The sequence below is a fragment of the Ictalurus furcatus genome, chromosome 15, assembly GCF_023375685.1.
Source record: "Ictalurus furcatus strain D&B chromosome 15, Billie_1.0, whole genome shotgun sequence".
Classification (NCBI taxonomy): domain Eukaryota; kingdom Metazoa; phylum Chordata; class Actinopteri; order Siluriformes; family Ictaluridae; genus Ictalurus; species Ictalurus furcatus.
This window is the reverse complement of record NC_071269.1, coordinates 20,418,047-20,435,949: the sequence shown is the minus strand read 5'-3', so window position 1 is coordinate 20,435,949 and position 17,903 is coordinate 20,418,047. Positions and strand designations below refer to the sequence as shown.

Sequence of the window (17,903 nt, the reverse complement as noted above, 5' to 3'; positions counted from 1 at the left end):
GTACAGCATTATTCATTAAAATGTAAAATGCTAAACAGTAGTGTATAATTTTAACAGATATATTGATTGTACTGTTGTCAAGAAAGTATTTTACAGCTTTGAGTCGTGACTGCCCGAGTTAAGTAATGTTCCAACTGAAAATATAAATAGCGGTATACAGAATAATTCTAATTAAATGACATTTACATTACATTTTAAATATTTTTAAAGTTTGCTTGTGGATTTTATTATTTTATTTGACACAAAATTAACTCGCGTTCACCTCACACCTCCAGGGTCGGGGGTTCAATTCCCGCCATGACCCTGTGTGCGCGGAGTTTGCATGTTCTCCTCGTGCTGCGGGGGTTTCCTCCGGGTACTCCGGTTTCCTCCCCAGTCCAAAGACATGCATGTTAGAGTGATTGGCGTGTCTAAAGTGTCTGTAGTGTGTGAAAGGGTGTGTGAGTGTGTATGTGATTGTGCCCTGCGATGGATTGGCACCCTGTCCAGGGTGTACCCCGCCTGGTGCCCGATGCTCCCTGGGATAGGCTCCAGGTTCCCCCGCGACCCTGAAAAGGAGTAAGCTGTAGAAGATGGATGGATGGACAAAATTAACTATGTAGGCTTCGATGAGAAGGACTTGGCCAAAATGTACCCTAGAAACATGGCTTAATACAGGAAACAATTTATTAGTCTTTACAATGTACTTGAAATTAAGTTTAATATTTTAATAAATTGCATGTGTGTGTTGGGGGGAGGGGTTCAGTTATTTGATGCACGTGCCAGGCGTATCCGAATTCTCTATTAGCAGCACAAGCTAACTGTACTAGCTACACACTCTCCAGACACACCAATGAGCTTTGCTGTTTTCTTTCGACCTTTTTTTCTTCGTAATGTCTCTATAGACATTTAATGAGAGGTTGTATATATATATGACAGGATAAGATGAAATCTCTGCTTTATGTTTTTATAAATTTTTCCGAGTCAGGAAGTATATCGGAACTAAAAGCCGTTAGGAACTAAAAGTTGTGCGAGGAGGGGGAATTAAAAAAAAAAAAAAAATGTTCCACGCGCGCCACCACCCTATTGGTCCGACGAATCATACGAGCCAATCGTTTGGATTTATCGTTTCATGGCGTCATAGCTAATTTGCATTTGCCTTGACGCTCGCGTGCGTCTAAAATGAATCCCTTTAAGCTGGCAGCACTGACCCCAGCACAGGGCGAGCTCGGCCCTGACCACGCCCTCAGAACAATTTCATTGGCTCACGGTTGTATGGTGCCTGGGCTTGACTTCCGGGTTTTTTTGTTTTTATGTTCGGTTGACAGTGGAGGGGAATTATTAGTTTTGTCTGCGAGTGTGGTTCTGTTTCCGCCTCCTGTATCACCGTAGAGTTTTATCTGTGAAGGCGTAAATGTAAGTAGTTAATTATATATATCTGTTTTAATCATATAGTCTGGGTAAATGTCTCTCATTTAAATACACGGCTCAACTTGTAGAATCCCGTGTGTTTATGTAAAATTCAGGTATGAAAGATTTTTTGTTGTTGTATGGTGTGTATTAAATGTCAAACCAAACCAACAACCTCTATTGGTGATTAAATTGAGTGTGTTTTACCTTAACAGAAGTTGCATAACTAAAGAACTAGCATGGGTAAGGAAGCAGCTGAGTGTTAAAAATCGTTAACATGTGTTGATGCCTTCTCTTATCTCTTTAAAACAGTGATTTCAAATGGCATTGGGTTTTCTAGATTACTACAGTATACCTGTTGCTTTTTGTACAGATCTGGACTGTTTTTCATGACTCTCCTTCCCTTCTGCCAGTTTGTCTGTCCCCCCACATTAAACAAGTCTGCTTTTCTGGCTTCTCCAATCTCTCAAGATTTGTGCATGCAAACTCTCTCACAACTGAAAGAAGTTCAGTTAACTGGGTAATGGATGAGCCCAAATCATAGCAGAAGTTGGAAACAGGAACGAAAGATGAGCACTAATCTTCTAATGCCTTTTGCAGAGAAGATGAGCACCCTGCCCCTGTCTCGCTCCGAAGTGTTCGGGCAGCTGAGGAAAGAGCTGTATGAGGATAAAGAATTTCACCAGTCCGATGTCCATATCTTCATCATTTTGGGCGCATCTGTAAGTTAGTATTTATGAGTGAAAAAGAGTGAACGTGACCTTTCCAGTGTGGATGTCCCGAGTACAGTTTTACAGTTGTATCTGAATAGAGGGTTAATGTGATCCTAGGTATATTTTCATTCATTTATGGAGCTTGTTGCCCTCTTACACTTGGTCAGAATGTGACAAAACATCACTTTGGATCATTTCCCCAGTCCATTTCCACACCTCAGACCATCTACTTGCTCTTATTTAAAATAAATAAATAAATAAATAAATAAATAAATGTCACTGATTCTGATTTAGAGCTAGATTTTTTTTTTGTACTCTGTCGTTTAGAGGGAAGTAGAGGTCCAATTATGCAACAGATGAAAAGAAAGACTTGTAAGACTCATATTTCCTCATTCAGTACAGAAGGGTTGAGTTACACAGAGGAGTGGTTCAGCAGGGGGACCAGTCATGGCATTGAATGCTCATTGGTCAGATATTAAAACAGGCCACTGATTCGCCAAACGTTTTTTTTTTATCAGGCATATATATTCGAAACAGACATCTTTGTTTTTTTTTTAATCATTGTAATAACTAAACCACAAAACCTGGAAAAACCCATAACTGCTAGCCTACATACTGCTAATATTTCAATAAAGCAACGTTACTCGTTTCTTTATTAATTTCTGTAATCCGTAAAATATAAGTGCAGCAAAATGAACATTTATTGTGGAGGGAAAAGAGGACCCTCCCTTTTCCTAATAGGCGTGGTGCTATAGAGTCTGCTTGTGCAGCATCATTCCCAGTCAGCGCTTTTTCCTGCTAGGAAGAAGGAAGGTCAGGTATCTAGGTAACTGTATCGTTGGTAATCTTAGGTGTGGCACTGTGCCCAGACACGTGGACATGTGACTTAATGCTTAAACAAACACCAACTGGACATTATCTGTCCTACTGTCTAGACAAAACCCTAATGTGACAAATAAATAAAACACATACATAAATAAATGAAACAAGGTATATAAAGTTAATAAAATTTGTGCTTTAATAATGAAACAGCTGTAATTAAGATGGTTTAAACGGAAAATAAAAACAATTTGGTGAAGACAAGATAATGTAGAGACAATTTGGTAAAGAGACAGAGAGTATACTTTCGCATGGGTTAGATGAACAGATACCTTGAGGATTTCAGACTGACTTCTGCAAAATATAACAAGCTTCTTCACAGTATCCAGCCATATATCAGATAGAAGGGATCTCCTCTGAGTCCATCAATATAGAATAATATAGACACATAGAGTGTATAAGCCTACACGAACATGGGTTACATACATTGATATTAGTCTTTCTTCAGTAGGTTCAGACCTCAGATTTGGAGAAAAGCATTTACAATTATCACTGGGCAGGTTAGACAGCCAGATGAGTAATTTAAACACCTTTGGAATAATGGCCTTCAGCAGGCCCTTTGACTGCTTACCAAACTGTTGACATTGTGCAATGCCACACAGGCTTTCACAAGTTTCTGTGCTGATAACTCTATGCCACGACTATACAGGTACCTGGCCAGCATGTTGGTAGACAGCATTACCTCAGATGGAGAGATGAGTGTAAAGGGACAGCTGCCAACAGGATCCTGTTTGGGCTACACAAAGAGCTTTGTCTGTCCGGGACAATTTTAAATACTAGCCTATTATATTTTTTAAATTGGACTTTTTAAAAAAAAAATCAAAGAAAACTGAGGCACCAATTTGCACTCAGTTTGTTTGTGTAGATTTAACCCTGTGTTTTGAGTAAAGTATACCTACATTTAATCAAGTAAAAAGTCTACCTGATATTGGTCAGTAAATATTACTTGTTAACACAGCTCTTGTTTGTTGAGTATTCTTTACCTAATTATTTGGTTTATATTTGTTTCATATTTGGCTTAAAACTGTATCATAAAATGTAATTCTGTCTTTGTTTTCATTACTACTTAATGGCCAATAACATTAAATGGTGCCGACCAGAAGTAGCACTCCTACTAATATAGGCACCCTTGTTAAATATGAGCAAGAAGGCTTTGAAAAATTATCTTTATTGTTTAACCTTTTGATCTTTTGTTAAAAAAAGAAATCACAAAAAGGACCTGGACATTTTGTTGGGATACATGGCATCATGAACTCTATCAAATATCAACAGATATTAAATGAAAACCTGAGTGCTTCTGCCACAAAGCTTAAAATGGGCCGAGGTTGGATCTTCCAGCAGGACAGTGATCCAAAACGTACATCAAAATCAACGCAAATGGTTTACTGACCAAAAAATCAAGGTCCTGTCATGGCCATCCCAGTCCCCTGACTGGAAACCCATCAAAAACCTGTGGGGTGAACTGAAGAGGAGAGTCCACCAGCGTGGACCTTGAAATTTGAAGGATCTGGAGAGATTCTGTATGGAGGAACGGTCTCAGATCCCTCGCCATGTATTCTCCAACCTCATCAGGCATTATAGAAGCAGACTCAGAGCTGTTATCTTGGCAAAGGGAGGTAGCACAAAGTATTGACTAAAAGGGTGCCAATAATTGTTGCACACCTACATTTAACAAATTTTTGTTGTTGTTTTGTTTGCAATTGTTTGATATCATGAGAGCAGAGTATTTTTGTGAATATCTTGAAGAAAAGATCAAAAGGTTAAACATTAAAGACAGATTTTCACAGCCTTCTTTGCTCATAAATAAATATTTATCAGTAATTTATTTAGCTATATTTTTAAATCCTGATTAAAAATACAGGAGTTAAAGGAGATATAGGAGATAAAGAGGAGAATGAGTTGTGTGCATGTTTGAGCATCTCACAAGCCACTTAAGTGCAGGTCTTTATTATAAGCAGGTGATGAAAGTGTGTTCAGGGTGCTTCAGCATAACCTAATCAATCGAAGAAACTGGTATTGTTTGAGTTATATGCAGAATTTGTCGTTAATGCACTTCTTGGGTGGATTTATTATTTTCTGGTCTTTTTGCTAAATCTGAATATTCTGGAATTGATCCAGAATTCATTAGCTCAGCTACTTTCTTGTACATGCATACCTGCATGCATTACTTTATCTCCTGTAATGCCAATATGTACTTATATACTCTTTATCTCGTCCACTTCTCTACATGTTTTTGCTCTTTGCTGAGGTTCTTTCTTGTTTCACAGTGCCATTCACTCAGGTATTGTGCCACTGGTTTCCTTTTCCTTCCTTAAACTTAACTGGTTACCATGTGAGCTACATCAACATTTCTTTGATTGCACCAAATAAATCAAATAAAATCATGTATTAAAAGCTACACGAAGATAAAATGCTGGAGCACACACACCAGAGTCAGTAAAGTAATCCTTGTTAACAAGTGAACTCTAATAAACACCTCTGTATCTGTTAACTCAACTGTAACTATGCCACATATCATGACCAATTTGCTCGCTCCTAACTCAGCAAAGAACTGTTGTTTATAACTTTGTTATAAAGGCAAAGGATTATAAAGTGTGTTATAATGTCAAAGCTTTGTCACTTTGCGTTAGTGTCACTCCGCTGTATTTTAGCCTATTAGTGCTATTCTTCCATGAAGGAGCATTTTATTTGCTTTATGACTATATTATACTGTGTTATTAAGGTGTAATTTTCTGTGTAAGCAGTCTAATCTGATTGCATGCATCTTGAATAGAACGTATCTGACTTATCACACCTTACCTTAGCCGTTATAATAGAAACTAGATGACTTGCCAAGGAGGTTTGTAAAACAGAAGTTCATATGTTGCTATGTGTATTGCAGTAAGGTTACAGATTGTCTAACTCCAAATTGAGGCCTGATTGTTACCCAAGAGGAACTTTTGAAACTTTCAACTGTCTCTGGTCTCATGTATCTGCAATTAATAACAGTACTACATGTATACACTACTGCCAGCTTCAGATGAATTTTACGGTTTTATTATTTATATTTAGTATCCGTATGATCGTGCTTAAATTAGCCGATGTTCAAAGCGAGCAGGAATGCATGCAAACACTGCACCTCGTTTATCAGTCTCTTACTCAAATTATGCGGAAATGTTTGCATAAGCCTAAACAAGCAAAAAGAAATCCACCTGATTTACAAAGGTTTTGGAATGGCATATTTTCTTCATATGTAGATGAATGCTAATAATCCGTAAAGTACCGAGTGCGTGAACAGCACGGCTGATTCGCAGTTGGTGTTGGCCAGAAAACTCCATAAAAAGCAAAGCTCACACAGCTGAAATAAAATCTATGACTTTGTCGTAGATTGAACTATAAGTTATTTTGACTCATGTCTATGCCAATAAAAAATATACAGTCTTCAACCCCCACTGTAATTGATCAGATTTATCTGAATAACAAATGATAATTGTACATATTATTCCTGTCTGTAAATTTATTAAACTTATTTTTGCTCACAAAGTATTTAAAAGAATCAAATTTGAAATCTGAAATTCAAAACCTGAAAAATACTGCTTGCATAAGTATTTAATCCCACAGGTTCCTGAACCACAGGAAAGATAATAATATGGAATTGGTCTTGCTGTGCAACATCGAGCTGAGGTAGTTGTAGTGTAAAAGCTAACATGTATATAATAAATGTTTATAAATGCAGGATAATATGGGGATATTAACAGGAATGTCCGCTGGGTGTGTGCGTGTGTTGTGCAGACAAGTCCTAGCTATTGTCCTTGGAATAGGCTTATGTCTATTTCACTATAGCATGGAACTGTTCACACACCTGATCAAATCATGACAAAACCGTACTTCGCCAGTAATGTTAATGCTGTTAAACCTGCTCCTAACCCAACATGACTTTTGCAGGCAAGGTTAGAGATTTGCCACACGGTGTTGGTAAAATATATTTATTTTCTTAAAGTACAGATGTATATTAATGGCAGAAAGACTTGATTCTGCTCAAAACCCCCAATTTCCCATCATTTTCTGCTCTCCAAAATTCAGCCAAAAAAGTCACCACACATATTATACTTAACATCTGCCCTTATAGTGTTGATTCTTATACCACTGCATGCATAATACGCTGTGTGTACACAAATATTCACATATTCTTCTCTTGTTTCTTGTTTCTAGGGAGATCTGGCCAAAAAGAAGATTTATCCAACTCTATGGTAAGAAAGTTGTGATGTAACATACTGATTGTGCTGACATTAGACAGTATCAGAGTACATAAGAGCAATTTTGACCAAGTTCACTGATGCAGGCAAGAGTTACAGTGCACAGGATGTTTCTATATATACACTCACCATCCACTTTATTAGGGACACTTACACCTGCTCATTCATGCAGATGTCAGTTCAGGCAAACATGTGGCAGCTGCACAATGCATAAAATCAAGCCGATACAGGTCGAGAGCTTCATGTAATGTTCACATCAGTCATCAGAATGAGGAAAGTGTGATCTCTGTGACCACGTCATGGTTGTTGGTGCCAGACGGACTGGTTTGAGCGTTTCAGAAACGGCCGATCTCCTTGGATATTCATGCACAAACTTTAACTCAAACTTCTCTAGAGTTACACAGAATGGTGTGGAAAAACAAAAAACATCCTGTGAGCAGCAGTTCTGTGGGAAGATAGGCCTTGTTGATCAGAGAGTTTCAGAAGAACTGTGGCAGCATATAAAAAGTGCTGTAATTCCTACACCATTCACACAATTTGGATGGAAATTCTCTCAAAAATGAAACAACTCCAATATATTATGGTGGATAGCTAAAATAACTTTGCCAATGTCCAAAATGTTTATGGGCCTGACTGTGTATATACAGTACAATTAGGTACATGCAAAGAAATGCTGTAGCGTAAAGATGCCTTTAAAATTAGTGAAATGATCTGTTTCTACCTTAAAAAAAAATACTAAAAAGGGGAGTAAACAGTAATAAATGAAACAGAGTCAGTATGAGTCAGAGTCAGGGTGATGACCCTTTGCTTTAAATAAATTAGTAGTCTCAGGTACAGTTTGTTCCATTTTATAAGGAAATGAGCTGTAAGTTTTACGGAGCCTCTTGCAGACTAGCAATAGTTCTCCTGGATACTTTCACTATCGCACTTGCTTCTTATTTTTCCATCAAATCTCATCAGCCTTCATATTTTTTTTTTTTTTTGTCGTCTGAAAAGTGGTCTCTTGCGTAATGTACTGCTTTCTTTACTGACATGACTAACATTTTTCTGTAACGTTTCATTTTGTGCTGGAAAACTAGCGTCTGGAAATCTAAAATGTTTTTGTACTGACTCGATAATGTAGCAGTCATAAAATAAAAATCTATAACAAAGTTTGTACTAAAAAAAAAAAAAGGATGTCTAAGACTTTCGCACAGTACTGTTCACATTCAACAAGGCCTTGCTTTTGAGATACACAGCTTGTAAACTCACTCAGCAGGTCTGTGAGGACAGTGCACAGCAGGATAAGACTATTTCTGCTTATTAAACAGTATATAGAGTGTGCGTGTACGGATTTGCTATGTCTGTCACAGAACAAACATTGAAATACTGTCTTTATATCGTCTTCTTTCTCAGGTGGTTATTCAGGGATGGTCTTCTTCCTGAACAGACCTTCTTTGTCGGCTTTGCCCGCTCTGAACTGACTGTGGATGCCATCCGGAAAGCCTGTCTGCCACACATGAAGGTAGTCTATCTTGTGTGTTTGTTTTTGTGCGTGTGTGTGTGTGTATGTACACTAAAGTTCCTCCGAATACCCTTCCTCAGGTGGCAGACACTGAAGCAGACCGTCTCTCTACCTTCTTCAGCCGTAACTCCTATATAAGTGGGAAGTATGATGATGAGGCTGCCTTCTCCAAGCTGCATTCTCACCTGTTGTCTCTGCCTGGTGGTGCAGAGGCCAACCGCCTCTTCTACCTGGCCCTGCCACCCAGCATTTACCATGATGTCACCAAGAACATCCAACACCAGTGTCTTAGCACCAAGTGAGGAGCAGTGAGCTTTTATTTGGTTTGCTTCTACATTCATTTAGAAATGCTTAAAGCTGTTTTGTGATTTCTACTGTTTTAAAGTAGATGGTTTGAGAATGACAAAGTATGTTGTATGACTTGAAGGGGGTGGAACCGAGTGATTGTTGAAAAGCCATTTGGCCGTGACCTGCAGAGCTCAGAGGAGCTGTCCAATCATCTTTCCTCTCTCTTTACTGAGGACCAAATCTACCGCATAGACCATTACCTTGGCAAGGAGATGGTACAGAACCTCATGGTCCTAAGGTAAGTCTATTCAGCTTCCTGTTCTTATAAATCCTACTGTATTCTTCACTGTTTTGTATCTTTGTGTCTTAAGCAAACAGATGGCTGTTGCTGTACTCATGTAAACATATCGAATATTTCCAGGTTCGGAAATAGAATATTTGGGCCCATATGGAACCGGGACAGTGTTGCCTGTGTGGTTCTGACCTTTAAAGAGCCCTTTGGGACCCAGGGCAGAGGTGGCTACTTTGATGATTTTGGCATCATCCGGTAAGATGAATCGGATGAATCGGAGCGGATCAGCACATAGTGTTGTACTTCTTTTAAGTTGCATGATTTTGCATTTGCGATTTTGAATATTCTGATTCCTTCTCACCCATGTTCAGCGATGTCATGCAGAATCACCTTCTGCAGATGTTGTCTCTGATTGCCATGGAGAAACCTGCCTCCACCAGCTCAGATGATGTAAGAGATGAGAAGGTAATGATCCTGCCATCTAATGAACGCAACACTACTCTACTGGTCTGTACAATTTTATTTGGACAATCTGTTTTTTCATCTTTTTAAAGAACAGCCTGATGCGGTAAATTTTCATCTCAATTCTAGTAATAAAATGCAATCCTAATACTGTGTGGTTTTACGAATGGCGGAAGTTTAGCGATGGGGGAAGCAAAGTATTTGAAGCTTTGTGGAGCATCGAGTTTGCAGCACTGGTTCACATTAGCGACATCTACTGGTCACTTGTGCAACTGCATCTGGAAACCCTGACCCTAGAAACACCTAACACGAAGTAGTGGCGTGTTAGTCGCAAACTACTAAAGGAGTCAACTCCTTTAGGTGATCGTTGAGCGGGCGATGGTGTTGCTTTTGCGGTGTAATTTAATTACAATGCTTCCATGGGAAGCTCTTTCCAACGTCTGAGCTGTTCATTTGTGTGAATGGTGAGACGCATGTTGGAAAAACAGAGAAAGTCAGTTCTCAGGATAAATGGAAAGTAATCTTCTTATTGAAGCACAGATAAACAACCACAATGACATTCAAGGATTCTTACAGGGATTCTTAGTTATCTGTAGTACCTTGCTGATTTTTACAGTGTTTTTAAATAGATTTAATCAAATGTCATTTTATTATATAGAAGTAGAGTGAGAGAATTTTTAGACAATTTCAGACATGGTTGGGCAAAGAAGAGCAATTACTGATCAAAACATCATAGTAGTATTATAATTTAAGTATTCTAGTAGAAGAATTATAGCATCATTCATCTTCAAGTTATCCTGGTCTCAGCTGATGTGGTTTCTGAGTCTATTCCAGTAACACTGGGACTGAACTGTGAACACACCCCGAATGGGACACTAGTCTGTCAAAGGGTACCATGTACACACACATTCACACGTTCGTTCATACCTGGGGCAATTTAGAGGCTATTCATATACTGGCATGTTTTTTGGGAAGCTGGAGGAAACTGGAGAACCTGGAGGGAAACCCACATGGACATGGGGAGAACATGCACAGTGCATGAATATGTAAAACAGAAAATCCAAACGATTGGCTCAAATGATTCCTCTGGCCAGTGAGTGGAGTGTGTGATCCGACGTTTCCTTAGTTCCCCACTCATACTAATGCGGCAGCCGCACTAGCAATTGGCATAATGTGAAAATCCAGCATAAGATGCATAAACATGTTATGAATGTTTAATTTCTGTAGAACACGTTTCACTACACATTTCATCATCCAGTGCTGTGGTTAAGACGGTGCAATGTATAATAAAAGAAAAAAATATGTTCGTGTGATCAAACAATCAGTGATTTGTTTACCATCAGTAATATGGAAGTATGTGGACCCTAAAGCCGTTCAGACAGATGCAGTTCAAATTGGGTAGCAACAATGCTACCTGATCAGAACAACTCAAGATGACAAAACTGCACTACCCTGCAAAACTGCACAGTGCTGACCAATTACCTGTGTGGTTCGCTAGCAGGGTTGGGAGGGTTACTTTAAAAATGTATTCCGATACAGTTACAAATTCCTTCATAAATAGTAATAAGTAATGTAATCCAAGTATCACAATATGAAAGTAATGTAATCTGATTATTTTTGGATGACTTCAAGGTCACGTATGTAAATAAAGTCAAGAGAAAAGCAATATGATCTAAAATACTTTTATTTAGAACTTATTTCATAGCTTAAAAACAATTCCAATATTTGGATTTGTTTGAAGAGAGAAACCATTTAAAAAATAATAAAATCCCTGTCCCTGATGTGAGTAACATTATACCACAAAAGCATTTCAGAGAACAATTTGTTTCTTTCTACCAAATTCACTTTGTGCAAAATTTATTTGCGCATGCACCAGGAGGTTGCTCACGTGAGTCACGACTGGCAAGAGAGAACTATAATCAAGCAGCTGTGTATATTGTGTTATGTCAAAAGATTAATTTCTTTCGTTTTAAATGTAAAAAATTGTAATCCGAACACTATTCCCATTTTTTTTATTTTATATATATATATATATATATATATATATATATATATATATATATATATATATATATATTTATATTTATATTTATATTTACAAAATGTACCTGTAGTCTGATTATTTAATTTTTGACATAACTGTAACAGATTACAGTTACCACTTTTTTTGTATCCTGATTACGTACCGCTGTTACATGTATTCCTTTACTCCCCAAGCCTGTTCGCTAGACCACACATTGCTAGGAAGCACGGCACAAGCCAAAACAACGTGCACAACCCAGTGTGTAGCGCGGCATGACCAATTCGAGTTCTCTACTGCAGAAAATGTCACTTCATATGATGCAAAAAGCATTTTCACATACAGCATGGAAAACCGGCATAGGTGTATAGTCAAGGCCATTTAAAAAATAGAATCGATAAGTCTCTTAAAAAGAATGATAGTACAAGAACTGTACAAAATTTTCGACTATAAAAAGGCTTTGGATTTCTGTCTGTAATCATCTGTAACACGAAGATGAGCTCATGAGTTGTTGTTTTTTTTTGTCAGCATTGTTGATGAAACGTGTATAAATAATGTCAACACTGTATGTAAGCACTAATATGCTAATATGGTTTCAAATCTGCCCATCAACAGTATCTACATGAAAATTACAGGAAGCAGAAATATGGAAATTTCAGGAAGCAGCTCATATCTAAACATTAGTGACTAGCCATATGGAATTGGAGCAAGGAGTTTTTCTTGAGTGTTTTTTTTTCAGTGGTGTCTGATCACATGTTCCCTCTGGTTCCCTCTGCAGGTAAAGGTGCTGAAGTGCATCAATCCCATTTCTCTCTCGGACGTGGTTTTGGGCCAGTATGTAGGAGATCCAGAGGGAGAAGGAGATGCTAAGCTGGGCTACTTAGATGACCCTACTGTTCCTAAAGGATCTACACAGGCTACGTTTGCTACAGCTGTACTCTATGTAAGGAATGAACGCTGGGATGGTAAGTATTAAATATACCTGCATAAACTGCTGATGCATATGTACATCGTAATGTCTCCTCCAGGATTAGCAAGCAGTAATTCTAAAAGTAGAAACTAAATTATGTGTGTGATGTAAGAAATAAGGTCACTGTAGTAGTTCTTACCCTGTGTAAAATATTTTTGTAATCAATGCTGGGTATTAAAGTGACAGATATTTTATGGATGTAAATATGACAAAATGGGGGGAAAAAAAAGAGCTAGTTTTATGCAATAGTGCCATTTTAATTACTATTAATTGATCAGCTAACCTACCTAACTTCAGTACCATCTTTTGTCTTGTATAGCTTAGTTGCCAACAAAGAAAGCAGGATAGATCTTTTCTTAGGCTTTTTATTTGCTAGAATTACTGAAAATAATACTGTGTAAAGCTACCAAACAAGTAATACACAGAAACCTAAGTATGTAAGTGATCCAGAAGACGAGACAGCTGCTATTTTATAGTGTGTTTTTGTGCGTCTCCGATCACAATCTCCTCCCACCCCAGGTGTTCCATTCATACTGAGATGTGGGAAGGCACTGAATGAGCGGAAAGCAGAAGTGAGGTTGCAGTTTACGGACGTACCAGGTGACATCTTCAATTCACAGTGCCGTAGGAATGAGCTGGTGGTGCGTGTCCAGCCCAATGAGGCGATCTATGCCAAGATGATGAGCAAGAAGCCTGGAGTCTATTTCAGCCCTGAGGAAACAGAGCTGGACCTGACCTACCGTAGCAGATACAGGGTGAGGGAAGGAGGTCCTGGCAAGTAGGTTTTCCATGCCTCTGCCGTTTAATGGTGGAGGCATTATGTTTTCGGGTCGTCCAGCTGAGATTCTCTTCAACCCCTCATTTTTGAGTTGTTTGCAGGATTTATATGGAATTATCTCTGTAAACAGCAGATAAACTGATTAAATTTTGGAGTTGATTCAAATCGTTCGACATTGACACGTCACTCACCATGGCCACGTTGCGTCTCTAACAGTCATTTTGCCTTCTGTTGAGGGCCCATCGCCAGCTCGTGTTGAAAATGAATTAATTCTGGCCTGCTTGCTGGTCTCGGGAAGTAAGATCATTTAATAAAGATAATTTAATTTGTGTGGTGGCCTGGGAAACCCTGCCAAATGTCACTATAGCTGAATTCTGGAAAACGACAAAAAAACAAACAAACAGGGTTTTGACCAAATTCTTTTGATCAGTAATATATTTTGAAAGCTTTACTTTAAGAAACTATAAATATTTCACCAAAATGAAGTGGAAATGTCTGTTTAATTTATAATTTCATTTTAATTTAGCAGTGTACTTTATTTACTCTATCTCTGCATAGATCAGATTGGGTAAGATGGGTAAGGAGCTAGTTTTACAAGCTCCGTAGTAAAGATGTCTACGACCTTGCTAGCTAAGTGTGATTTCCTCACACAATGAATGTCGCAATTTGATCAGGGTTTTTGGATGACATAGCGAATACGACATAAGGTAGAGCTGTGTTGATGTTTTCTGACCCTTTCTGTTCAGGATGTCAAGCTTCCAGATGCATATGAGCGTCTGATTCTGGATGTCTTCTGTGGCAGTCAGATGCACTTTGTGCGCAGGTGAGGCTACTACTCAAATTCTTATTGCGTTTAAAAATCTACTGTATTAATGTGCTAGCTTGCCACTATAGCAAAACTCTCAGAGCACTATATTTGACCAGTGTTTTTCCCCCTAACTTTTTAGTGATGAATTGAGGGAAGCATGGAGGATCTTCACCCCACTTCTTCATCACATAGAAAAAGAGAAGGTCGTTCCCCTTAAATATAAATACGGAAGGTAAACCTTATTTATTAAATGTATATTGGTTCATGCAGTTATGGTAACCCTAAGAGCGTGCATGCAGGTCACTGTGATCTACTCAGAATGTTCACTGAAAGAGATTTCTGATTTGGTTGATTGAAAGAAGCATTCATTTTTCAGCATTGTACACAGATTTCAGATTTAAGGGTGTCACCAAAAGGAGTACATTGACTCCTTTTGTTAGGGAAGGAGTCAATGTACTCCTTTTTATGAGAGGTCAAACTCTCTTTTTTTTGTGTGTGAGAGAGTGTGTGGGTTTGCAGTGCTGAAAAATCATAACGCAGATGCATTGCTTATTTAGTACTGTTTAGTGTACTTAAAAAGAAAATGAAGGCTTCTGGCCATATTTTCCTCTGTGACATATCATTGAAATGGGACAAGTTGTTTGTTTTCCCCAGGGCATTACTGTTCTTAATTCTTCTTTTTCTTAACGTGCAGCCGTGGACCTCGTGAGGCAGATGAATTGTCGCAGAAGGTGGGCTTTCGTTATGAGGGAACATACAAATGGATCAATCCTCACAGACTCTGAACAGAGTTGAGTGTTTACGTGTGGTCGGTTTGTATGCAGACCCAAAGAATTTATAGATACCAACCATATCAATCATTTACTTTTTCATATCAGGCTTAGAAACTGTATGCATATAATAGTCATATGTAGTCTAATGTAATGAATTACTCCTATTCGAGTCCATTGTCATTCCCTTCTATTTCATTCCAGTACCCATAAGGTCCTTAAAGGCGCTTCTGTAGATTCTGAAGGTGGTGAGCTTATACAACTGTTTTTAACATTTTGCTCTCCTTTCTCTTTTTCCTCTTTTATAATCTGTAATTGAATAAAGAAATGTATGTCACTGCTGGCAAATAGGAGACCACATAATCACTGATACTGATTTTGTTAGTGGTCTTTTATTTTATTTTATTTTTTCATTGTTTAATGGCTTGATTGTTCTGTGGGTAAAGGCTTTTTAATGGTACACCATGTCCTACAGTATTTGCATTTCTACAGAGTACAGTGTTTTTGTATGTCATGGATGCAATGTTCACAAACTTTTTCACACGTATAAGACATGAGTCTGTTCCATTTAGTATATGATACATGTGAAAGATTTCAATAAATACTTAGATAGATGGTATATACGCTATAAGGCTAAAAGTATGTGGACACCTGACCATGACAACACACACACACACACACACACACACACATATATATTCCAAAATCATAAGCATTAACATGTTGGCATCTACACCGCCCACACTTTTTTTTTTTTTTGCTTTTATAATAACCTTCACTCTCCTGAGAAGGCTTTTCATTAGATTTTGGAGCATGTCTGTGGGGATTTGTGCGCATTCATTAGTAAGGTCGGACACTCATGTCAAGTGAGAAGGCAGCGTTCCAGTTCATCCCAAATGCGTTCAGTGGGGTTGAGGTCGGGGCTCGGGCAACTCGAGTTCTTCCACACCAATCTGTGTCTTTATGGAACTCACTTTGTACACAGGCGCATTGTCCTGATGAAACAGGTTTAGGCCCTTTAATTCCACTGAAAGGAAATCTTAAAGCATATCTGGATCATATAAAGACGTTCTAGACAACCACATATGGATGTCGAGTATCCACATACATTTGGCCATATAGTGTATATTGAACAGATTTGCTAAATTTATTGCTTTGCATTGCTCCCTGTGACATTGCGTACATGATGTCATGTGATTGTGATTAAATAATGTCAGTACTAAGGCTTAAGACTTATTTTGATTACAGTACCTTTTTTAGTTTACAGTGAATATGATGATAAATGTTCTTAAAAACTTTCAACTTAAACAGAAATTGACCTGTGATATTTTTTTTAACAACAAAAAAAAAACAATGTTATTCAAAGTTTAGTATTTTTATGGATATCTGAAAAACTTGATTGTCTTAACACCTAGAGTCAGTTGAGCTCTATATAGATCATTTCATTATAATGAGCTGTATGTCTCAGGAATGTGTTACATTTTGATTATTGGGGTGGGGGAAAAAATTTAAACATGGAAATAAATTTTTAAAAAAACAACAGTTGGTACATATTTGCTCAAGAAGGTTTTAGAAATGCTCTTCATGAGATTCCATTCCTGCTTTCATTAAATAAATACACTATAACAAGTTTATAACAAGACTCGATATGCTTATATATCCAGTCTGAGTGAAATTGAGTGACATACTTGTTTTTTCATGTATAATTATTGTGTAAATCTGGTATTCACTGTGTACAACTGTACTATGTGACGAGAATTTGCTGGTGAAAAGCAAGTTTAACAGTAACATGTACATGGTAATCACAAGTGGACAATAAATAAATGCAATCTTATTAAAATGTTCTTTTAAAAACTGTAACAAATTGAATAAGCCGAGAAGGGAGAGGATTTCAGCCATTTCAATTTCCACTAAAAGCATTTCTATTAGGATAGATTGATAGATAGATAGATAGATAGATACTTTATATATGCTTATAGATAGATATATACTTTTTGTTTGGTGAGATATTACAAAAATTGTTGGATTTCTGTTACAAATTAAGCTTTTTTTGTTATCTCCTTTTATCTATTTATGTTCATCTGTCTTTAAACTCTTCTTTTTTTCAATTTCAATTCCTAAATATTTAGCACTTTCTTGTTAAGGATTATTAAAGACTAATCAATGGAGCAATCATGAACTGTTGTTTTTTTTTTAAAACAGTGCTTGCAAAGCAAAAACAAAACACCCCCTCATTGTGAAATACCCCAAACATGAAAACAAATATCCACCTCAATAATAATGCCCTAAACCCAAAAACAAATGATCTGCACTGTACAAAATACCCCATACCCGAAAGCACATACCCTAAAAAAATAAAAATAAAAACCCTGTGTTAATGACACCAAAACAATACCACCTCAATTCTAAATCCCCCAAACATCAATACAAATATGCACCTCACTGTTTATGCCCCAAACCTCAAAACCAATGACCCAACTCCAAAAATCAATACACTACACACTGTTTAATTGCCCAAACGTAATAATAAATACTCCCCCAACTGCTACAATTCCCCAAAACAAACAATAAATGGCTAGTCCTAGTATTTTGTGCCTTTCTTCACAAACTTCTGTCAGTCTACTCGGGAGAGTGTGAAACTATATAATTATCAAAACCGTTGACATTTCTAAATACTATGCCCACCACACATCAGTCAGTTCTAATGAGGGGAAACTAATTTATGCAAACATCTGTAAATCGTGATTGCTTGCATGGATTCACATGAAACTATAATAGATAACTGATAACAGATA

At 37.6% G+C, this 17,903-nt stretch overlaps 1 protein-coding gene across 4 annotated transcripts; it reads left to right on the top strand.

The window, feature by feature from the left end:
• Nucleotides 1-1,261: 1,261 nt before the first annotated feature.
• On the top strand, nucleotides 1,262-17,280 carry LOC128619437 (glucose-6-phosphate 1-dehydrogenase). Of its 4 annotated transcripts, none has more exons than XM_053643616.1 (14): nucleotides 1,262-1,395; nucleotides 1,803-1,909; nucleotides 1,990-2,111; nucleotides 7,173-7,210; nucleotides 8,612-8,720; nucleotides 8,801-9,018; nucleotides 9,148-9,306; nucleotides 9,430-9,555; nucleotides 9,672-9,765; nucleotides 12,561-12,747; nucleotides 13,272-13,507; nucleotides 14,277-14,353; nucleotides 14,478-14,570; nucleotides 15,033-17,280. In XM_053643616.1, exons 3-14 carry the CDS (start codon nucleotides 1,995-1,997, stop codon nucleotides 15,121-15,123), a joined length of 1,545 nt encoding a protein of 514 aa, XP_053499591.1. In that variant the 5' UTR covers nucleotides 1,262-1,395; nucleotides 1,803-1,909; nucleotides 1,990-1,994; the 3' UTR covers nucleotides 15,124-17,280. The 4 variants fall into 4 exon arrangements, with proteins under 4 accessions (XP_053499591.1, XP_053499592.1, XP_053499589.1 ...); XM_053643617.1 differs by having other exon boundaries at nucleotides 1,278-1,395; nucleotides 1,861-1,909; XM_053643614.1 differs by lacking the exon at nucleotides 1,803-1,909 and adding an exon at nucleotides 1,605-1,632 and having other exon boundaries at nucleotides 1,278-1,395.
• The last annotated feature ends 623 nt before the right edge of the window (nucleotides 17,281-17,903 follow it).